Source organism: Aptenodytes patagonicus, chromosome 9 (genome assembly GCF_965638725.1).
Source record: "Aptenodytes patagonicus chromosome 9, bAptPat1.pri.cur, whole genome shotgun sequence".
In the NCBI taxonomy this organism is placed as follows: Eukaryota; Metazoa; Chordata; class Aves; order Sphenisciformes; family Spheniscidae; genus Aptenodytes; species Aptenodytes patagonicus.
In genome coordinates this window covers 2,824,309-2,848,460 of record NC_134957.1, presented here as the reverse complement: position 1 = coordinate 2,848,460, position 24,152 = coordinate 2,824,309, and the positions used below count along the sequence as shown (strand labels likewise).

The following is a 24,152-nucleotide window of genomic DNA, read 5'->3' as shown; positions in this document are numbered from 1 at the left end:
CCGGGATGATGCAAGTCCATATTGAGGTGCATTGTCCAAGCTACATGTAAAAGGTGACATGGTGCCTCCCCCCACCCTTTATTTGTCCCAGCCAGTTCTCTTAGTATCAGCTTCCCAAGTTCTAGCACTTCACCCACGTTAATAAACAAACAAATCTGCATTTTCCTTATCAAGTTACAAAAATAATGCCAAATTTGGTTTCCCTGAAAAATCTGAAGTACTTTAGATCAAAGCTTATTTAATATTTAATGAACAGAAAAAACATTTAATATCTTAATATAGTTACTATTACTCAATATTACTAGAAATTTATTTATTTAAAATGTTTGACTGATCAACATACCTCTGCAAAGCAAAATGTTTACTACCTAAAATGTCATCATAATTATGTAAACAAAATTTACTAGTTAGAGGTGTGATGCACAGGACTCTGGTCACACCAGCCATTATACCCAGGAGGATGAAATGAGAAAAGGAACATACCAGTAAGTAGTAAGGAGGCATTGTTTTTAAGTAGTTGTCAAAAGTCTGTCGCCACTTCAGATTTGGCTTTAGTTTGTGAACCTTAAACAAGTCATCTGCAACAAGGAAAACAACAAAAGAAGGTTTTATTTATATAGTCCCAGACCATTAGCATTACCCAAAATTCAACGTGCCAAGTTTCCCCCCCTTTTCTTCTCCCTCCACCCATCTCCCAATGGGGCTTCCCCACAAAAACTGTTCTTAACCTTAGGTTTGAAGGATTGCGAAACCCCAGTCCTAGCTGCAGTAGACAATCCAGAACAAGTCCTCATTATAGGCAAACTTACAAGGTACACCAGACTTAAATACTGCACACAACTACTAGCAGCATAGAAGGTGCAACAGATCCACCCGTTAAGAGTTTCGCCTCCCTTGCCTTTCTCTTGCATCACCAGGGACTCCCTGTATCTGATTAAACCAAACAACATTCATTTGGTTCAATTTCCATTTTCAGCCCAGCTTTCTTTTGTTCAACCTGTATGATGAATTCTGGTCTCCAATAAAAACATTCTTGGGCACCAAAGGGAAAGAAAAAAAAAAATCAGATCAGGGAATCTTTCTGGTCAGCTTTGCCGGACTCTGCTGACAACAGCAGCAGCTGCCCCTGGCAGAGAAGGGGTGTACCTCCAGCCACACTGCCTGCCTCGTGCCAGAGCAGCAAACTCTCCCACAGATATAGACAAGAGACAGTAATTAGCTACAAAAACTGCTGCTCTCTAAGAGAGGGGCAGCCAGACAGATTATTTCCTTTGGATACTGTTTTAGAAATACCTTGCTTGCACTAGAGGTTGTGCATATTGCCGTTTAGGATCACTGAGTTGAAGCATGTACCTATTTGCCGTGCACGCTATAAACTGTAACAGTGATCTCTAAACATCAAAAAAGAACACAGTATCCTGCAATTTATCATTTGAAATTATGGATTATCAATTGAGATCAAGTTTCTCCTTAGTAGGGCTGTAACATGCTGGCAAAGTGAGGCTAATGGAAGAATATGCAGGACCGGAGAAAGGGATGTCCAAAAATTAACTGGGGAGAGCTGCAGGAGACAGAGATGCACAGAAGAGGGTGTGCGAAAGACAGATGCAGCAAGGAAATTGTTTTCTCCAGATTGAGCTTTCATGAAGATATATTTGGAGAAGAAAATTTGACTTGCATAGTATTCTGCACAAATTGAACAGATGTTAAGATAACGATTTTCCAAGTTCTCATAGTCAAACCACACTTAATTACAGGTATTTTCCAATCTAAATGAATTCTGTATCACATATAAAGTCCACACTACAGATGCTAATTGTTCTCTTTCCTGGCCTGAAGGAAGTGGGGTGGAGTTTGAGAGGACAAGTTAGAACTCCATTTAAAATCTCAATATACCACATGCTTAGCACTATTATCCAAAAGAACCTGTGATGATATCATGACATATGGCAAATATAAAATAACATCCATTCTTATCTTATAAGCCTATTAGCTTTTTGCAGCAAAATGGAAGTTAAACCATACCCCTCTCCCAAAATTAAAAATGGGGAAAAAAAAAAAAGTTGGATATGTCCTAATATTTTAAAGTCTATGAGTTGGTTATGAGTACAGCTTGAACCTCAAACCCCTTACCAGCACTTTATTACTGTCTCACTTCCTGCACTGTGAAAGTTGCACCAGTATATAACCCCTGCAGTTCAACTGCACAGCCACTCTTAAATGGCACAGACGTTCATAATGCTCAGCTAGCTATGATTCTTAATCCACAGCATAGCTGTAGTCTGAGAAGTCAAACTACTGAGAAGTCAAGATCAGCACCTCCCTGATCTTTGCTATCCAAGTAAGAAATTCTCAAATCTAAGTAGAGCTTCAGCAAAGATTTGTCTATTTAAAATGAGAGCCCCCCCACAGCACAAACTCACTGCAGGAACTCCTACCGTCTAAAAGGAAGACACAGTCATGGTGGTAAACACAGCCACAAGTTTCAAAGAAAACATCACCATCAAAATCTTACCTGCCTCTATCGCAAGAGTTTGAGACATACACTGTCAGCAGATTGCAACACAGGCACTTCAAATGTACTTTTTCCACTGTGCCCTGGGCTGCACATAATCATTTACATAAATAAGCAAACAGTAACTCAATTAACTATGTCTTTCACAGATTAAATCCCAAACTTTTGTAGGTAAAATCCAAAAGTATTGAAAAAATCCTTTCATAAATCAGTTTTAATCCAACCTATTCATTTTCAGATCCTACTCTCTGTATAGTCCACTTAATGCAGAATTCTTTTTACTTTTAAACTCAGAGGGAGCTAAAAGCACTGGATAATTGGGAACATGGTATTAAAAAGCACTAGGAAAGGGCCACAAGCTGCAACAATTGAAGAGATCAGGTAAAACTACAGACAGACCAATTAATTTAAAACTGTGTTGCAAAGTCTTTATCCACTTCAGATTAATGTACAAAACAACCAAATTGTGACAAACAGGATACCAATACACATCTTTAATACCCAGTATCACATAAGGGGACTTGATGCACTTTCAAGCTCAGCGAACAGTTAAAAAAAAAAAGAGCATGAGAGAGAGAACGGTCAGCAGGTAATTTTAGTAGTTCAGCTGGAGCCTAATTACAAGAATAGTTCATGTGACAACAGCCTAGTTGTGAGTGACAGTTTGCACCATGTAACCCAAAGTAAAAACCTACACTTTTGCCTCTGCACTAATAGATATACTCCCTTGTTTTAAGCAGTAGAGACTCATGATTTTACATTCACAGAAAGCAGTACCCTTCTCTGCAAACAACCTAGCCAAAAATAAGGCACTACAATGTAAAATAGTATCCACCATTAAAAAAGGTATTGTGGCACTCTTTTTCCATCGATACAAAATGTTTGGCTCTCCCTCCCAGTGCCACAGCTTGCTATGTTCACATTTGTGAGAAAGACAGCCCTTGGTTTCCAAAATATAAAATCATTACTTGCAGGTTCTCTCAAGAAGCCTGTAAAAGCATCAAAGGTAACTGTCCATGTTGCAGTCCTTCACGGGCAGACATTTTCTAAATGCTCATCCTTCTGCATATTTAGACCCACAGAGAAAGGGTATTAACCACCTTTCTCATGGTATTTTCATTATGGCTGTTTCACTACTGCTTCTGCTGACACTCCCAATGAATAATCACTCCTATTGCCCAGCAGTGCCTGCCCTCCCACTAACGCAGCTAAGATCAGCCAAGGAAACATCTTACGCAAGGCAGGAGCATTCAGAAGTATACCTCACCTTTGCTAAGTGCTCTCTCTAACCCCTCATTTGACTTCTACTTTATGAACTTAGCTGTACAATTGTTTTTAAACAGAAGAATATCTGAAGTACAATAGCTTTGCTAGTATCAGATAAAGGCAACAATCCTTCAAGAGGAAATTTCTATAATCTATGGGCCAAACATATTCAGCATCAAAGTATGTCAGCATCTGTCTGTGAAAAGTTCTGTCTTCAGATGTCTGCCTCTCACTGAACAACAGAAAAAAAAAAAAAAGACAAGAACTGCACCCCACCTCCTCAGTCCCAGAGCAAACCACCACCCCAAGCCAGTCATGATGCCTCTCTAGCCTTTCCTATGAGAGCAAAAAAGAGCTGCTCAGCTGCAACAGCACATCCCACGTGGTCTGTCTTATCTCTGTAAAAGACCTAGAGACCAGAATTTTTGTCAGACAACCAATTTACCATAGTGCATGGGTCAGGTTAACACATAGACTGTGCAGTTTCACTGTTCTATGAAATCTCATTAATTGGCTCCTTTCCTTACAAAGCTTCAGATTCTAAAAGCAGACCTATTAAGTTACAAAAGCTAGGAGCAGCTACAGCATTCCCAAATCCACTCTTGCAGAAACCAAGATATAAATCACCAAATCTATAGGATGTGGTACAATTTACCTCCTTCAGTCATGGACCACTACAGCTTGTTTCAGTTTGCTCAAGTATCATCTGCAATTTTCCTGACGCATGCTTATTCTTACCTGTCTTTTAGGGCTATCTCTTACATTATTTTCCAAAAACAGAATTAAAACTTCCCCTGCTCAAGAATGTAGGAGCAATACAAAATTGCAAGAAAAAAATTCTTAAGCATCTTGCTATCAGTTTATAAGGCTGAACACACGTAAGCCACTTGATAAGACATTACAAATAATACAGTTGTAAAGTGGTTTTGGCTTTGTCTGAAAGAGTCACTAGAAGGGAGGGAGAGAGATTATCCACGGTACTATCCCAAGAAAAGTGCCAGTCCTCCAACAAAATATTCTACCAGTAGGGCAGTAGCCACTAGAACCTTGCTGATGCACCAATATGGGTGGTAGTGGCTGAATAGAGCAGACTTCTCCTGGGCTTGGAAGTTCTCACATCCTTTTTAATCTAGGTGAGAGCAATGAAAGATTGGTCTTACACACGCAAATCCATCCTCTACTGAACCATCAGTATCCACTATTGGTATGCATTAAGACGGACACAGAGGGAGGGTTTAAAAACAGAAACAACCCCTACCTACCTACAGAGACGAACACAGTCAGTATTTTTTAAAACATCTACAAATAATTTAACAGGTATGCTGCTTATCATCTCAGTCATTTTCTGTACTGCTAAGTAGAAAAGGGGCCAGATCGGCTTTTGTGTTTTATGTATATTCCACAGAACTTAATTCCATCATGCCTTAGAGACCAAGGACAAACAAAGTCCTGGAACGAGATCTGAACGTAACACTTTGGGTATGTGTTTGTGTTACAATACGGAATGCACAGTATTTGCGTTCTAGAGAAAACATCCGCTTTACAACTCGGGCAACGTGGAAGCTCTGCATTTTCCTTTAAACAGCCTTCAGAAATTTAAGATGTGGGATACCAGGTGAGTAAACTGTAGAATAGTGCTACATATACTGAAAAATGCCTTTCTCCAAAGAGTAGGAAGAGCTTTACACCCCTGCAAAAAAGGCAGGGGGAAGACAAGAGCTGCCAGGGAAGACACAGCAGAACTGCAAATGTCAACATCAAAATGAATAGGGAAATTCATTTAGTATCAGTGATGGCTTTTCAGCTAGTGGATCTGCTGCAGTAATTCAGTAGTCACAAACTCGCAGAAACTTAATTTAGTCTAGAAGTATCCTGCTTGCACACTTTGGGACAATTATTAGGCTACATGGATGACTGTATAAGACACATTTAAATTATCAGCAAGCACAAATTTTTTTTTTTGGTTATGATCAGGATTATCAAAAAGCATTTCTGAACTGTGTTGTGGGTTTTTTTCTAGAAACGAATGGAAAAATCCTGTGTAAGACAGTAAAGGTCAGTGTTAATTCTCTTGATCTACACTGTTACTCTGTATCACTAAACACACCCACAAAAACCAGAACAAAAAAGCCTTACAGCATCTGCCACTAAAAGGGTTAGCAGCACCCAGGAAACTCTTCTCTGCCATTACCTTTATGCCAGAACCCTAACAGCCACAATTATTATGGCAGTTATTCACACAGCACCTTTTCATACCGTCTTTCCTGTAGAAAGTAATTTCATTGTGGGAGTGAAAAAAACACTGGTCCTTTGGGCAGGGAAGAAATGTAGACTGTTTCACTGCTCAATTCCTTACTGCTCTAAACTGCGTCAGGGAATTCCCTCTTCCCAACACCCATGGCAAACACTGCATCTGATCTTCCAGTAAAAAATTAGCTGCTACAAGAGCAACTGCAAAACCTGGATACACCACACCCTAAATGAGGGAAAAGAATGGAGGTTGAAGCTTACTCCAGGTTAAGGAAGAGGCTACGTGTCTAGGAGGTGAACAGCATCAAACATGCACTGGAAGCAGGTAGCTCTCCTCCTCTGCTGGAGAGAAAAAAAGGGAGAGGGGGTATGAAAATCCTCTCCTCCCAAATTATGTTAAAGAGTTTGCAACATTCTCTACTCTCTGATCTCCATTATTTTATAATGTCTCAAACTAAGGCAGAACACCAACCATTATTGTTTTTCTTTTACTCTGAAGTAGCTGCATTGGCAGTCCAATGTAAATTTATTACCTACCTAACAACGGAAGTAAAACAGGATAGTTGTAAGGCATCACAAAGAGGTTTACACAGGTTAAAGTAGTGCTTGCTTTTAAATACCCGAACGGATGGCCAAGCTCGCTGTATTTTCCACTGCTACTCACAAATACCTGATAAAGAATAAGAGATATCACTGTATTAGAAGAATATGAAAAACCTTAAGCATGGGGCATTTAAAAATTAAAATCAATCTAAATCCAATTGCATTAAGACAGCAAATTATCAAGAACAGCCAAGTTTGAGGTTGCACACATCAGGATGAGCATGCACTTACATACCCCAGCCACAAAACTGAGACACGCAACATTTAGTGTACCCCCAGTCAGTGCGGAAATGCTCTTCACAGTATAATCTTTAGTGCTTTACTGAAACTACTTTGAAGTGATGCTCTGAAAAGTTTTTGAAATTATTTAAAATAGGTTAGGGGACACCTGTTGTTCTTTAACATACCTTCATACCTTCAATCTATTAGTCTTCCGACTCATACAATAGCATGACTAAAATTTACAATGCTGATAAAAGAAATCTAAAACCTTTTAAGCATAGAAATTAAGCAAAACAAACAAATATTCAAGAAACATCTTTTAATTATGCCAAGCACCAACATTCTTAACATTGACTTTTTTTTGTTTAAGTGTATATATATATGGGGGTATTAACCTTGAAAAGCAACACATGCAAACAACTATTTCAACAGGATAAAGATTGTACGCACTCTTATTGGGTCAAAGTAACCCACATCTAACAAAAAAATAGTTTTCCTTAAAAAAAGTAAACCTTGCAGTAAAAAAGAAGTGGTTTTCCTCTATTTTTTCAGAGCATAAGGAACAGGGTTTGTTACATGGTTTCTGTGACAATGCGCCTATTTCTCTAGTTTTAAGGGTCTGATATGTAGCTGGGAGAAGAAAAGCAGTTTTTGAAAAACAGCAGAGTAATTTTAATAACTTAGACAAATAATGTACCTATGAATGCCTAAAGGGCATTTTTAAAATTAGTTTATTAAAAGTAGCTTCAATTTTTCTTCTGAATATGTGTGTTATATTTTCAGTTAAGTTGTAATATTTATTAGGGAAAGAGAAACACAAAAGAGACACCTCCAAACCCATCTTTCCAGCTGAAGTACCATACTAAGCAAACTCCTGGTGTACATATTAAGCTATTCTTCACAAGAACACCATTGAGAAAGCAATTACAAGCCTTATTTTATAGAGAATGGAAAAACAAGTAACTTATCCAAAAATCACAAAAGGACCATGTAACAAAGGATTTCAGCAACAGAACTTTGACCTCTTCAAGGCCAATCTAGTCAACAAGATCAACAGCTTCCATTCAATTCCCATTAGCAGTTTCAACCATCCAGTGGAAATTATCTGCAGCTGTTGATTAGGTAACTGATGGAAACTAGTGTTAGGTTTCCCCTGTAAGCAAATGGAAGCCTACAGAGAATTTCAATTTAGCCGAAAATGGAACCTGCAGGACACATTTCCTAGCAAAATGAGATGGACCTAGAAACAGAATTAAATGAGATTACAAAGCCTGTAGAGGGAACGCTCATTCTGACTCCTGATAATTCTATTAGAAAGGAGGTAACTGAAACCTTGACACGTTTCTTCTCATCAACTGCAGAGTCTGCAACCAGACCCCAATTCTCCAGGCTTACAAAGACTAAAGTACCTTAGGATGCCCATTACATTTCTAGAATCAAATAAAGGGCAAATACCTGCCAGCAGGTATGGGGAGACTTTCGTTCCAAGATGTACTGTGTTAAGGGTGAAGGCTCAAGCTCATACTTGTCAAAAGGAAGCTTGTCTATTACCATCGGCTCACAATCAACACAGGAGAACCTCACAACAGGGTGAGCTGTGCGTGGAGGCTAAAAGGAAGGAGAAAAAAAAACATATCAGTTGTCTGGTATTTATGGTAGACAAATCAATTCTCTTAAAAAGATTCATACACATGTATTTTACCATCCTATAGGCCTAAACTCTCAGTTTCTACAATTTCCTTTAAAAGAGAGAAAGATACAAGCTCCCAGAATAGAATAAAGATTAATTAAGTAATTCTCTTAACTTAAAAAAAAAAGCCAAACACACATGTACGTACATTCTTCCCACCAAGAGAAAAACATGGTTAATATTCAACTATTTGTCTTGATATTTAAAAGTCTTCATGCCAATCAACCTATAGTATCACAGACAGGTTTAAAGAAAAAAACTTCAACTCTGCTTCCCAGCTTGAGGTGTTCACAGTATTACACAGATGTGAAACTGTGCTCACTTTGCAAAGATATCTCAAGATATTCCCTGCCAAGTTTGATTTTTTTTTCCCTTGAATCATGGGGGAGAAAAACAGTACCTTGAGCACCTGCAAAGTACAGAAACAGAACATGCCTAACAAAAGAGATGTTTAGAAAGGCTAGTAAGACATGCCAAATGTATGATCATCTCAGTAAGAGGAGGAGAAATGAATGCTGGTTTTCCCTCATTTTCTGAATGGGGTAACTCTTCTGTTTCAGTTTTAATTCTTCCTGCTAATGAAAGAAGAGTCCATACATGAAGTAATACTAAGCAGAGAAAACATGGCTGATCTTCTATCAAAAACAAATACTCCCCTTTCCATATAAATGCATTTTATAAAGCTTTGATTAAAATTTAATAGGTTCACTATGATTTGTGGTATGCAAAGTAATTTATAGTTAAATTCTATAATCTTTTAAAAACGATTTACCAAATTAACTAACCATATACATGGAAGTAAACCTTCCAGATGCAAAAAACATCACAGCATACAGTATCTACGTTAGATCATACCATTCTGTGTTAAAAATAGTTTTAACTACCCTTTTAAAGCAAAGTCAGATCATATTAGTAAACAGAGAAAAGTAAAAAAAAAAAAACCAAAAAAAAAACCAAAAAACCAAAGCCTACTTTATCATTCATTTTCAGTCTGTTTCATTAGGTGTAGAATCCTTTTTTCAGTTCTCATTTTACTTACCAGTGTCGGTGAATTCTGATCAGGCCAAAAAGATTCTGGGATTGGCCAATGCCCAACAGGAACACCAGTTTTAGGGTTAGGCCGTACATAAATGAGTTTATGACAACTATGCCACGGTTGAGAAGCAAATGAATTGATGGGCCTGGATGAATCAACAAGTCCATCTAAAATTTAAACAAAGCAAAACAACAACAAAAAAATAAAATAAAAAGCTACATGCATGCATTTGTATCCCAGAAAAATTTCTGTATTAGCAACCAATAAGGTGTTTCATTACAATTGTTTCAAAGACATACAGATGTTTACATCAGTGGTTGAAAAAACTGTACATCAAAATGTAGAACAGCATCATCTGAGAAACAATGATAACGTTTGCCCACATCTACCCTTCCGCTCCTATGGAAGCCACTAGATAATTAGTGCAGCAAGGCATACTCACATATTACAGAAAATGCTATTTGCTTAAGCTTAGTACTTTGACATAGATCTGATAGGCAACAGCAAGCCTATCGGTTTTAGTTCTGCCGCACCTGTAAAGACTGATAATTTGCATTTATAGTCTTTCTACATGGGATGCAAAGCGCTCTGACTGATGCTGCCACTAGTGGAAACTGGAAGTGGAGAAAAGTTTCACGGAAAAGTCAGATGCATCTTGCAGGAGCAGCTTTTGTCACATTTTTAATTAGTAAGAATTCACAGATCCCTTAAGTCCCACTCTCTACTGAAAAGACCAGTGTTTTCCGCCAGTCCACTGCAGTGTACCAGCATAGACTCCCCTTCACACTGAGGACAAAGAAGTTTGCAGCAGTACAGAATCTCAGCACTAGTTTTCGAAGACTGCTCTTCAAAGCAAATGGCACAGCAGAGATCACCTACTTAAAGACTCTTTTTCATTGTAAAGATATTTTACACTATAATTTTCCCTACTTTAGATAGCTGGCCAATAATACTATGCAAAACACCCTTCAGATACAGGTATCAGTGTGGTTTCTCTGCATTATACACACAGTGATTTTTCTACAATTGTTAAATCCCATCAAATTTCTCTCTAGCTTAGGACTTTCTCAATTCACATAAAGAGGGAAAGTCTCAATTTTTGTATATTGATATCCACAGTGCATCACCATTTAAGTGTGACAAAAATTAAAAAAAAAAAAAAAACAACGAAATTTCACCAGTTGTTTTGCCACATAGGAGAACATTTGGGCCCACAGAGACAGAGGAATTTGCTGAGGTGCTGTCCTGCACAGCATTATAGGAAAGCCTTCCAAGAAAATGGCATTTAAATAAGCAAAAAGAGAAAAAAAAATATACAGCAAGAAAAAGGTGATTAAAAAATGAAAGCAGGAATAAAGCTGGCTATGCTAGGATGCTCAGGGGATCCTAAAAGCTATTATGTTTCTAACATTCCAGGAACATCCTCATTTCCTAAACATGAGCCGGTCAGCTCTCTATCCTTCCTTTCAGCCATGAATTTCTGTGAATTTGAAAAACTGCTCCACGTTAAGAGTGCATTTTCCTCTTCCCTGTTATGCACTTTACTTGCAGCTAGCAAAATAATTCCTCATTCTTTGCACAGTTTTTCACTTGCAGCTAAGAACATTCAGCTGAAACTTACTGTGTTGTGATCAATTAGCAGAATGAAAATGTACAGAAAATTAAGCACTGAGATTACTTTAGAGATGTTTAAGTGTTTAAATACACTAGTCCTGGATTTAATTGACAACACTGTAATTCAAACTTTACCACTTCCTGCAAACATTCACTTCCCTCAGCCCCCAAAAAAGAGGTGAAAAAAGAGTGACAAGAGAGTTAGCAAGCAGGTAGATCATCCATACAAATATGTGCAAACATATGGCACCATTTAACTTATCAAGGATCAAACTAACACTGGTAAAAATATAATAAAGACAAGACTAAACAAAAACAAGCATAAAACTACTCAAAAGCTATGAACAGCACATCCATTATGATTTGGGGTATTTAAAGAGTTACCAGAGCTCTATCACTGAAATGTACAAGCTTTATAGCTTAATCGCTTGTTTAGAATGTATTAGACATTCGATGCATCCTGTACACTGCAGTGAAAAGCTGGTAGGAAGGACACTGAAGACACTTAAGGACGTTTGCATGCATACAAAACATTTATTCTTGAACATCAGGGGGAAAAAAACAGTTACTATACCTTCTCCAATAGGAGCGGGATCTGGTCCTGACTTTTCAAAGTTAATAACAACTCCACTTTGCACTTTTTGCACTAGAGATTCTAAACATTGATTCAACATTCTTTGTGTCCGAACGCAGTAAGAACGACCTATGCAAGAGATAAATTACACAGGGAAAATAGGAAAGCAAGTTTTGAGTAATCTCAATTAAGGAAGATGTTTTATTACGTAAGTCACACTGCCAAGGCTTTCAGTTTTATCCAAAATAATAGCAACAAACTTTGTACAAGTTTATGTAAAAGGCAAAATACTTTTCAAATGCAATATAACCAAAAAAAACCAAAACACCAACCTGCTGAGCTTTTACTCATTAGTAGAAGAGGCCATTAAGGCTAAATCAGGCTGGTCCAAGGCCAAGTTTATAAACACCCTTAAGAACGTCTGATTACACCAAGTCTATGTAATCTATCTGCTTTTGTCTACCCAAACCTTACCAACTCTTATACACTCCCAAACTTCCCCCTCCCACACAACATTTTTTTCAAGCACCAATTCAAAAAAATTCTGATGCACATCTCAAGGAACAGGCTCCAGAATTAATTCTTTTAAGATTAAACTTAGCTTATTAGCCCTGCAGCAGAATTAACATCTCAATAATACCTGTCCCACTCAATTCAACATTTAAATAACAAATCTCATGACTGAGCAAAGCCAACCTCTGGAAGGACAATCTAAGAAATTTTCCAATCCCTCCTACTGGTGCATTAAGAAAATTCTCTCGCATCTAGAAGATCTGAAATAGGGATATGGTTTTATTTTAAAGTTCTCCTGTGCTACTGGAAACAAAGCTCAAAAACCACCACACAGATTCACATGGACAGAGTATTTCACATGGAGAAAAACAGCAAGAGGTGAAGTTGAATCGAAGGAAAAGAAACATCAGTTACCTCCTGTAACTTCACACATCTGTGTGATAGCAGATTCATCAGTAGGCACACTCCCAAGCTGCTCTGGTTCAGCAGATGCAGCTCCTGGCAAACGCAGCACTAGAGCAAACAGCCTTTGATCCCAACGAAATGGTTCTTTGGTTAGTTCACTTCCAGGCAAAGGAGAATTCAAAGGAAGATGAAGCTGGTAAAGAAAGATTTAAGAATATTTTCAAGTACTTGACAAACCTATACTCAAATTTATTCATTACTCTGTAAAGGACCCCATTTCTCTCCTATCCACTAATTAATCTGAAGTTATAGTCTGGAAATCCATGTGAACTATGAATTTAGGGGCTGGGCAATGACAGCATAGCTACTTTCTGTTCTCTATTACAAAACAGGTTGATGAAGCAGAAGTACTATTAGCAGGAAAAAACAATTAATATTAATCTCAGCATAGCGTCAACTTGCAAGATCATAACTTGAAAGAATTTAATGTAAATTTACCTCCTCTTGAACTCCAGCCGTATTTGTCAGTTTGTTTCCATCTGTGATGGTAATCAAAATAGATGGCTCCAAAAAGAATGGATTCCTTCCCTAGAGACAAAAGCACAGGAATGCTAAGAGTAACCTTAACACTCAGTTATAGGCTTATATTTTTGTCATTATGAAATAAACAGTAAGATGTCTTTCAAAATAATCCTGTCATTTTCTTTCAATAGGTGTGGAGCCATACAGAACTACGGAAGATGTGCTACTCTGTGCACTCACACACATACTCTAAAGATTTTTAGAATTACTAGTCTTTTTCCTCCAGTAATAGTACAAAATTACTCTAGCCCACAAAAGCAGTATATAAATTGGTAATAATACAGAGAACTTGGAATTTCATGACGACAGTGCGGCAAAAAACAGAGTACTTTTAACTGGACTCTTCAAATGTGAGAGAGGGGAAGTCAGGACATTAACTACAGATAACATAAAAATGCAAAGCAGATTCACTGCCATCCAGTGTACATACTCCCATACAGCAATTGTGTATCTACAGTCGAGGTCATTTATACTACTGCTTTCTTTGTATTTCAATAAGGAAAAAAGTGCTAGTATATTCCAGGGTATGTTCAGTAGATGTAATAAGAAAGAAAAAAGAAGAAAAAAAAAGTTCACCGTTCAAGTTTTAACTATCCAGCTATCCAACATTTAAAAAAAAAAAAGTAAAATACAAAAACTAACTTGAACTACCAAAATCCCTCCCCCACTACAATTTCAAAAAACACAGAAAAATAAAAAAGACAGAAGACCATAAACAGATTTGTTACCTGTCCATAATTGTCTATTCCAGACACTAATCTATTGAGATTTAACAAGTCAAACGATGACCTGAGTGCCTGACCAAGGGTTGTTAGTCCTGAAGCCTGAAGATTTTTCAGTTCATTCATAAACGTTGCGTGGTTTTCCTTCCATCCAGCCTATTACATAAAACAAAAAAGCTTATTAGTTATTTTAGCAACAAACTGCAATCAATTGCAAGTTGTCGTTTATCTCTCTTCCCACCAAAAATTAAGATTATATTCCTGATTAATGGATACGCTGCATTGTTTACGTGTTACACACACCTAATCCATGTATGCACAGCTTGGTATGAAACATACAGTTAAGCCTACAATGGGAGACTCACAAAACACACGCACTGTCAAGCATTTGAAAAAATTTGCAAATACCCAGCTCTTACCGTGAAAACTGCTATGGAGGCAATGCAATTAATAGAGGTATTTGGATTAAGCATGTGAATGTTTTATTAGAAGAAACTGTCAAATTTGGAAATCAGAAATGCAGCTGCCAAAGTAATAGCAATGATAAAACAAAGATACAAGCAGCATAATATTGCTGCTTCTTCTGACATACACCCATCCCCCTTTCATTCCTTCCTCCATAAATCAAGGCTGGAAGGAAAGAAAGGATGCATTTGCAGTGTGTACTAATGCAGGAGTTAAAAATCTAATAGTGACAGTTAAAAGGAAGAAAGCTAAAGAAGTAATAGTAACAGTGACTGCCATCTTTGCTCCCTAGTCGCATGCTCCCCTTCCCACAATTTCTCCAAGTAGGAAGCAAGCAAGCAAGCATATCAATTTAGTAGAAGGAATATTAAAAAAAAAAATCATAATCAGCTATTTTTAATATTACATGACTCTTGCTCAGCTTTTCCGTTTTTCTTGTACTTCCTCCCACCCCAGCCCACTAAGCTCAGTTCATGCCTTTGAATGTACTATCGAGCACCCTCTGTCGCTTCTGCATTACAAACCCCCTGCCTTTCTCCTACCTTGGTATTTCAACTGCCAGCCCTCTACCTACACTCTTCTGCCCTTACTTCCCAACATAAAACTTCCTATGGAGTAGTTGCAAACTACTCCACGTAACACAGAACCAAATCACTGTTTAGAGAGTCTCAGTATCACAGCTTGAAATTTTGGAGGTCATGAAAAAAGTGGTTATTGCTGACAAAGCCTGCAAACATTCAAAGGAACAGCAGAAAGTGATGAGGATGGATCAGTCCTACCAAGCACTCTGGATCCTATGGTAAGCAGGGCTAACACACAGCAGCATCAGTTGTGATTCACATACCCTTCTCTTAAAAAGCGGTATGCTGCAGAGTTTGGAAGCTATTTTAGAAAACACTAGCTCACAGGGAATCGGTGCAGGATTTAAGCTGCCTCAACCAAAACAAGCAAAGCTTGAAAACCCCAGATATTCACACAATTATCAGCCTTGCTATCACATCTTATTCTCCAAACCATTCCTGCAGTAAGCAAGCAGTTATTCACCCAGGCTCACTATCATCTGGCACTGGGGACATCCCGTGCTCCACAAGGAATCCCAGTTACGCAGACATGGAGAGAATCATTTCAGACAGTCTGACTTTTGCTGGGACAACCTCTGAGTAGGTTCTCTCCTCCCCGGTGCACTGGGCTCAGAAGCAATCACCTGCTGACTATGCATGCTGTGCAAGAACCTGAAAGGACAGGATTTTGTGTACTTTTTAAACAGCTATATCCCACTGCCAATCTCTAGTACACACTGTGGGCTGCATAGACTGTCATAGGATTGACAAGTTTAGAGCCATAAACGAATACAAGAATGGAGTATGAAGGAAGGACATGAGACGATCAATGTCTCTGCTGAGTTCTCAGGCCTAAGCTAGGACGGCTTCTTCTCAGAATGAGGAATTATCATAAGGAGATTCAATGAAAACAGTTTTTGGTCACGTTTAGCTCCCTGAACCAGTTCTTCAAGCTTTAGATTAGTGCAAGGGAAATGGAGAGAAAACCCTGCAATGCGGTAAAGAATGAACAGACTTTCAGCAGGACTGGCCCAGCTTTATCATCAAACTGCACTTGAAGCTCAAAGGAACAGTGTAGTTCGATCAGCCAGTAATTCTCAATAAAACACCATCAAAACCCCCTCACAACCGCAGCTTAACAAAATACAGGATCTCATCAGTTTAGCCACAGCAACTCCCCACACATGCTCTCAGCCCAAGGCAAGAATAAAGTACAAGCACAGGGTCATTGCTCTGGAGTAAAAGTGACTTAGTTAATGCTCTTTTTTTCAGAGCAAAAGAACACCAAATCCCAACAAGATGATTTGTGTTATCCTAAAAAAGTTTGCCTTAAAACAATTTAAAGTGAATAATTACAAAAATCTTTTTGTATGAATTCTATGAACCCTTAGATGTAGGTGAAACTGCTTCATTTTGCCTGGTAAAAACACCTACCAAATTAGTCCAGCTTCTTGGGAATAGCCAGGCTGTAGTTCAAAAAGTGTTTTCCGGCAAAGACTACTGTTTGAGTTACTTTGTTGCAAAAGCACATGGGGGGGCGGGAGAAATAAAACATTTACAAAGGAAACACTATTCCTAGCCTACAACTCTTGATTTGAACTCTAATGAATTTAAGAGTATTTCTTTGTAAAATAAACAGTAACAATATTCACTGATATTTGGAGATTCTGCTGTTTTCCTTTTCTGAAAACATTTGCTTGGCTTCCAGCTCCTACCGTGTTTGATCTAGCTGCAGCATGGTCAACTGCCCACAAAAAATGCTACCATTTTTCCTGTGCATAACCAAGTAAGCTGAAGGTACAAGGAGCAGCTGATCACCACTGGTTTGTCTTCAAAGAAAATTATTTTTCATCTTACAGTCTCTCACAGGATCTTTAAAGATAAAGCTGAGGAGAGCTGTACCTTTTAAATAAACAGAGTAATACTGAAGAACTTCTCATTAAGTGAACAAGGGCAGCAAATGCAAGATTTCCCAATTCCATATCCAGTTTTAAATAAAGGTCTGATTAGTGTACTATATTCTCTAGCTTATCCTTAAAGATGCTTTTTGAATCAAAAACACCAAAATTAATGACAAGAAGATCTACTTCTGTAAAATGTTTTTTTCCAGAAAGACTCTAGCCAATGTATATAATTAAACATGTATTTCAGGGACAAAAACTAAAGCCCCAAAGAACTCTGTATATTCTCCTCTCCATACATACGGTAGGATCATTCTTAGGGCAAAATAAAAAGAGTCAAGAACGTAATACAGAGCATATGCATAATGAGTTCAACAAAGAACTTTAAAGTGATTAAATAATAATCCTTCCTAAATTCAAAATACTGCCACTAATGCTGCTTAGAAAAAAAGCACTGCTTTTATGTAGCACTACTTCCATTTGCCAGCAGAAACACTAATGACCAAAAAAACCCCCGCCACCGAAAAAACCCACCAAAACCCCACAACCTTAGAGAATCAAACACAAACATATTCTACAAAAATTATGTATCCTCTATAGGTCAGTAATTATGAAGTCAGAACTAAACATTAATTATTTTAGTTGTTTATGAACCAATTCTAACGTGAGTAATTTCTCATCATCTTCAATATCACATTCCTACTTAGTCACTTTTATGCCCAGAATTTATTAATAGCAATCTGAGCAGCCTTTGTCTTGCCACTATGTTACCAGCTTCTCCTTTGATAATTTATATGAACAAATAATTTTAGCCTGTATGCACATACCAAAAGACTTTCAAAGATAGCTGGGAAAAACACAAGTACTATAAGCAAAAAAATCTCATCCTGTTTGCTTATGCCAAGAACAGGCAAAAATGCAGTGTCATTTAGCCTTCTGTGTTGACAACTGCAAGCTTTGGATACCATCCTACGAAACCCTGAGATTTGGAAGCAGCATACCACCTTCCAGCTCCTGGCTTCGGCCTTTGCAAGCAAATCATACTGAAAAAATAACATACTTAAAAAGTAACATTTTTTTCTGGTGACTTAGTTTTCAGACAAATCCATGCCCTGCTCTATTTCACCATACAGCTATAGAAGCATTTCAGCTGCTTCAAGAAGCAGGTAAGGTCAAAATTGCTTTTTTCAGCAGTAGATAGGCCCAGATTATCTAGAATTCAGAAAAACGTCAAGGTGAAAAACCTAATGAAGAAGAGAAGGTTTTATTTACCCCAACCAGAACTGACCCCAACTGAACCTCAGAAGGAATAGAGTTGAGCAGCAAAAGAGAGTCTCATTCAGAATCAGTAGCTTAAAAAGACCTTCAAGACATCAGAGAAACAACAGAAGCAGATTTCAGTTGCAAGAGGCAAGAAAGAACATCTTATAAAATGCTGGGGGGGGGGGGGGAAGCCACTACCTTTATCACACAAAAGAGAGCAATACAAGTAAAACATTACTAAGTTTTGAATATGTGTAACACATACATGTTGTAATCTCAGCTACACTAGCTAAACTGTCATATTTACTGGTTTCATTGTAGTTTGGTTGGTTGGTTTTTGTTTGTTTTCTTTTTTAAACAATGCAACATTTTTGGGCAGCATGGTTGTTTCCAACTATTTCTTAGCACATTTTGGTCAGCCTACAGGGGCAGACCCCGAGGTTGGTCATTAGAGCACAAGAATTCCAGGTCCAAAGCAGTCTTCTCCTGATCTCACCAGCTCCATGAAATCCAGAGAGCTGGTGCTTTTGAGGCTGCAAGTCTTCATCTTTTGTGTTTCTACACAGCAATGCCAAAAGACAGAACTGTAGAGTTTATTGTTCACTGGATTGCTTTCAGATCTGATTCAAAAATTATAACATTACTAAAAATAATCTTCCAAGTAAGAAGATAATTTGTAATCTAGCATGCCAATCACAACAGTCTGTGTTACAGTAAGCACTCAGTATTTATTTAAACATACAGATTTTTAGAGTTCTGCTAATGTTTCCCTAGAAAGAAGAACTGGATTTTAGATATTACAACTTGTTTAAGTATTTAAGTTTCTCAATAATTCAAGCTATTATTAAATGTACCCATCTTAGGAAAACTGAGACTAGTTCAGGACAACATGCCTGTGGCATACCAGGTTGTCAGTGACATCCATTTGGAAAAAATAAGGTAAGAAAAAAATCCAGCTGCTGAAATCTGAAACCACTCCTGCTATGGAATTTCCAAGTACTGTGTGAAGACAGTGAAACCAGCAGAGCATTTTGCCTTCCAAATCATCAGAATGGTTAATTTTTAAGTTACCTTTCTGTTCACTGGTAACTGTACACGTGATCACCACTCAAACCTGTTCATGTCTGTGTCAGAATCAAGCAGATGTTTCTTTTCTAGGGAACTGAAGTATTCTATTGGACCCCCTATAGTGCCAGAGGCTGCTTCTCAAATGCCAAAGTTTCTTCACCTCTTTGTAATCTCCTGAACACAGCCCCAGCATTGCTCCATGGGTTCTGCAGCAGGGAATACCCTCCTATGTAACCTATAGCTTCCCTGCCCCAGCTTCAGCAACTTTGGAATAGGAATTCTAGCAAACACAAAGACTATCTAAGACATCCCAGTTTCGCTACGACAAGACTTAGCAACGGGGGAGAGGAGGAGAGGTCCTGGCACCATGTGTCTCCCTCCCCCATGAAGGACAGGGTTATGCTGCTTGTTAGTACAAAACAGTCAATGCCCACACTACCCCCATGGTTTTTATTTGATGTTCAGAGATTTACTAGTTAGAAATAGTGCACAGTAGAAGAAAGGTACTGACTATGCTATAAACATTGTGTACAGTTTAACATTTAAAAGTCCTAAAATAAGTCAACATCACACAACCTACATCACCTACTAATTTCATCCTCACAAATGTTTGTCTCCACCGTGCAAACAGGGCAGAAGGAATAGCTCTAAGAGACACAGACATTGACTCCCCTCCAAATACTTATGAATGCCATTTTTGAGGCAACAGAGCTCTCGGGTTCTATCTATACCTTGGCTGCACAATAACTCTTCTCTCATTTCAGTACCTGTGCTCTCTAGTTACTTTTATGCAACATACCAGTCCTGTCACTGCACAGTATCAAACAGCCCTTAGTAAAGAAACTCACAAGAACAATTCTTTTTTGTTCTTGGCACAGGACAGCATCGCAACACCCACCTCTTAGATATGAGATTAGCATACCTCCAGCACAGAATGATACTGGCACATAGGCCTGAAATCAGCTTATCATCGGGGTAGTGCTGAACGCAATGAGCCAGCTTGGATCCAAGCTGTACTGTCCCAGATTTGGAGGACTAGTGAGTGCTGGTGGAAGTACATCAGCAGATATTACCGGTCTGATGCAAAGCTTGTGGGAAGAAGGGGAAGGTTTGATGGGACCAAGCCAGCTGTGTGCAATTGCTATCACTGTATTAGGCTCTCCAGCACACAGTAAATAATGTTACTAGTTTTATTCCTCACTCTTCCAGTCTCCCCTTGCCTTAGGTAAGGGTTTGAAACGGCCTTCTGATTACTACCCGCTGCTGGTTATACAGGCTGGCAGTGATGAGGTTGCAGAGAGAAGTCCTGCAGTGATCAAAAGGGACTTCAGGGCACTGGGGCGACTGGTTCAAGGATCAGGAGCACAGGTAGTGTTTTCCTCTATCCCTACAGTGGCAGGGAAGGATACTGAAAGGAGTAGGAAAACACACCTGATCAACGTGTGGCTCAGGGGCTGGTGCCATCGGAGGAATTTTGGTTTTTTTGATCATGGGGAGGTTTACATGGCATCGGGCCTGCTGGTGACAGACGGAGTCCAGCTGTCTCACAAGGGAAAAAGGATCATGGCTCATGAATTGGCAGGGCTCATTGAGAAGGCTTTAAACTAGGTTCGAAGGGGGAAGGGGATAAAACCAGGCTCACTAGAGATGAGCCGAGGGGTGGCGTGCCGATGCCGGGGGCGAAATCGATAGCCCAGCTCAAGTGCATATACACCAATGCACGCAGCATGGGCGGCAAGCAGGAGGAGCTGGAAGCCATTGTGCAGCGGGAGAGATATGACTTAGTTGCCATCACAGAAACATGGTGGGGTGACTCTCATGACTGGAGTGCTGCAATGGATGGCTATAAACTCTTCAGAAGGGACAGGCGAGGAAGGAGAGGCGGTGGGGTGGCCCTGTATGTTAGGGAGTGTTTGGATTGTATAGAGCTCAACGATTGTGATGATGGTACGTTGAGTGTCTATGGGTAAGGATGAGGGGGAAGGCCAACGAGGCAGATATCCTGCTGGGAGTCTGTTATAGACCACCCAACCAGGATGAAGGGGCGGATGAAGCGTTCTATAAGCGGCTGGCAGAAGTCTCTCAATCGCTAGCCCTTGTTCTCATGGGGGACTTCAACTTCCCGGACATCTGCTGGAAATACAACACGGCAGAGAGGAAGCAGTCTAGGAGGTTCCTGGAGTGTGTGGAAGACAACTTCCTGACACAGCTGGTAAGTGAGCCTACCAGGGGAGGTGCCTCGCTCGACCTGCTGTTTACTAACAGAGAAGGACTGGTGGGAGATGTGGTGGTCGGAGGCCGTCTTGGGCTTAGCGACCATGAAATGATAGAATTCTCGCTTCTTGGTGAAGTAAGGAGGGGGGGCAGCAAAACCACAACCATGGACTTCCGGAGGGCAGACTTTGGCCTGTTCAGGACGTTGGTTGAGAGAGTCCCTTGGGAGACGGTCCTGAAGGGCAAAGGGGTCCAGGAAGGCTGGACGATCTTCAAGAAGGAAGTCTTAAAGGCGCAGGAGCAGGCTGTCCCTGTACACCATAAGAAGAACGGGCGGGGAAGACGACCGGCCTGGCTGAACGGGGAGCTCTTGCTGGGACTCAGGAAAAAAAGGAGAGTTTACCGCTTGCGGAAGAAGGGGCAGGCGACTCAAGAAGAGTACAGGGATCTCGTTAGGTCGTGCAGAGAGGAAATGAGAAAGGCAAAAGCCCAGCTAGAACGCAATCTGGCCGCTGTCGTTAAAGACAACAAAAAAAGTTTTTACAAATATATTAATGACAAGAAGAGAGCCAAGGAGAATCTCCATCCTTTATTGGATGCGGGGGGGAACATTGTCACTGAGGATGAGGAAAAGGCTGAGGTACTCAATGCCTTCTTTGCCTCAGTCTTTAACAGGCAGACCAGTTATCCTCAGGGTACTCGGCCCCCTGAGGTGGAAGACGGGGACAGCGAGCAGGATGAACCCCCCGTAATCCAAGAGGAAGCAGTCAATGACCTGCTACGCCACCTGGATGCTCACAAGTCTATGGGGCCGGATGGGATCCACCCGAGGGTGCTGAGGGAGCTGGCGGAGGTGCTCGCCAAGCCACTCTCCATCATTTATCGGCAGTCCTGGTTAACGGGGGAGGTCCCGGATGACTGGAGGCTTGCCAATGTGACGCCCACCTACAAGGAGGGCCGGAAGGAGGATCCGGGGAACTACAGGCCTGTCAGCCTGACCTCGGTGCCGGGGAAGATTATGGAGCGGTTCATCTTGAGGGCGCTCACAAGGCATGAGCGGGACAACCAGGGGATCCGGCCCAGCCAGCACGGATTCATGAAAGGCAGGTCCTGCTTGACCAACCTGATCTCCTTCTATGACCAGGTGACCCGCCTAGTGGATGAGGGAAAGGCTGTGGATGTGGTCTACCTGGACTTCAGCAAGGCCTTTGACACCGTCTCCCACAGCATTCTCCTCGAGAAGCTGGCGGCTCACGGCTTAGACAGGTGTACTCTGCGCTGGGTCAAAAACTGGCTGGACGGCCGGGCCCAGAGAGTTGTGGTGAATGGAGTTCAATCCAGTTGGCGGCCAGTCACGAGCGGTGTTCCCCAGGGCTCAGTTTTGGGGCTGGTCTTGTTCAATATCTTTATTGATGATCTGGATGAGGGGATTGAGTGCACCCTCAGTAAGTTTGCAGACGACACCAAGTTGGGCGGGAACGTTGATCTGCTCAAGGGTAGGAAGGCTCTGCAGAGGGACCTGGACAGGCTGGATCGATGGGCCGAGGCCAACTGTATGAGGTTCAACAAGGACAAGTGCCGGGTCCTGCACTTCGGCCACAACAACCCCATGCAGCGCTACAGGCTTGGGGAAGAGTGGCTGGAAAGCTGCCCAGCAGAGAAGGACCTGGGGGTGTTGGTCAACAGCCGGCTGAACATGAGCCGGCAGTGTGCCCAGGCGGCCAAGAAGGCCAATGGCATCCTGGCCTGTATCAGAAATAGTGTGGCCAGCAGGAGTAGGGAAGTGATCGTGCCCCTGTACTCAGCACTGGTGAGGCCGCACCTCGAATACTGTGTTCAGTTTTGGGCCCCTCACTACAAGAAGGACGTCGAGGTGCTGGAGCGTGTCCAGAGAAGGGCAACGAGGCTGGTGAGGGGTCTGGAGAACAAGTCTTATGAGGAGCGGCTGAGGGAACTGGGGTTGTTTAGCCTGCAGAAAAGGAGGCTGAGGGGAGACCTCATCGCTCTCTACAACTCCCTGAAAGGAGGTTGTAGCGAGGTGGGGGTCGGTCTCTTCTCCCAAGTAACAAGCGATAGGACGAGAGGAAATGGCCTCAAGTTGTGCCAGGGGAGGTTTAGATTGGATGTAAGGAAAAATTTCTTTACTGAAAGAGTGGTGAAACATTGGAACAGGCTGCCCAGGGAAGTGGTGGAGTCCCCATCCCTGGAGGTATTTAAAAGACGTGTAGATGAGGCACTTAGGGACATGGTTTAGTGGACATGGTGGTGTTGGGTTGACGGTTGGACTCGATGATCTTAGAGGTCTTTTCCAACCTCAATGATTCTATGAAACACAGACAGCTGCTACCCCCATCCTTCGCTGTAACGAAGTAAGATTCTAGGGCAAGGATGGATGAAAAGACAAATACGTCTTGGTTAGCAAGCCAGGGGAGCCTATCTTTAGCTTTTCACATGGAAATCTGGTTTTGCAAAGCAGAACAGGGAACAGAGTATCAGGATAAAACTTAGATATGACCCTACTGCAGGCACAAGAGAAACAAGCCCTGGTCGCTCAAGCAGACATACGCTGCTGTTCACTATGAGACCAACCTAACAAAAAAAACACCTTTTCAGTTCTCATTTGAGGAGTATTTTAATAGATAGTAAATTCACAGGTTTAAACTACTTCCTCAATAAGCCCACAGAGGAT

The 24,152-nt window shown here is 40.6% G+C and overlaps 1 protein-coding gene across 7 annotated transcripts in view; it reads right to left on the bottom strand.

The window, feature by feature from the left end:
• The window catches only part of LOC143164395 (integrator complex subunit 6-like), a 45,830-nt gene that overhangs the window by 8,785 nt on the left and 12,893 nt on the right, over positions 1 to 24,152 (bottom strand). For 5 of the 7 annotated variants that reach the window (XR_012996063.1, XR_012996064.1, XM_076346930.1 and 2 more), the window contains 8 exons: positions 13,999 to 14,148; positions 13,187 to 13,276; positions 12,698 to 12,881; positions 11,771 to 11,899; positions 9,586 to 9,749; positions 8,312 to 8,464; positions 6,569 to 6,701; positions 484 to 578 (listed from right to left, as the gene is read on the bottom strand). Coding sequence is in view for 5 of the 7 variants with exons in the window: in XM_076346930.1 (XP_076203045.1) it covers positions 484 to 578; positions 6,569 to 6,701; positions 8,312 to 8,464; positions 9,586 to 9,749; positions 11,771 to 11,899; positions 12,698 to 12,881; positions 13,187 to 13,276; positions 13,999 to 14,148 (1,098 nt within the window). In the remaining 2 variants the exon portion in view is untranslated. Of the gene's footprint in view, positions 1 to 483; positions 579 to 6,292; positions 6,374 to 6,568; positions 6,702 to 8,311; positions 8,465 to 9,585; positions 9,750 to 11,770; positions 11,900 to 12,697; positions 12,882 to 13,186; positions 13,277 to 13,998; positions 14,149 to 24,152 lie in introns of those variants that run through there. The other 2 variants (XM_076346933.1, XM_076346934.1) reach the window with 2 other exon arrangements.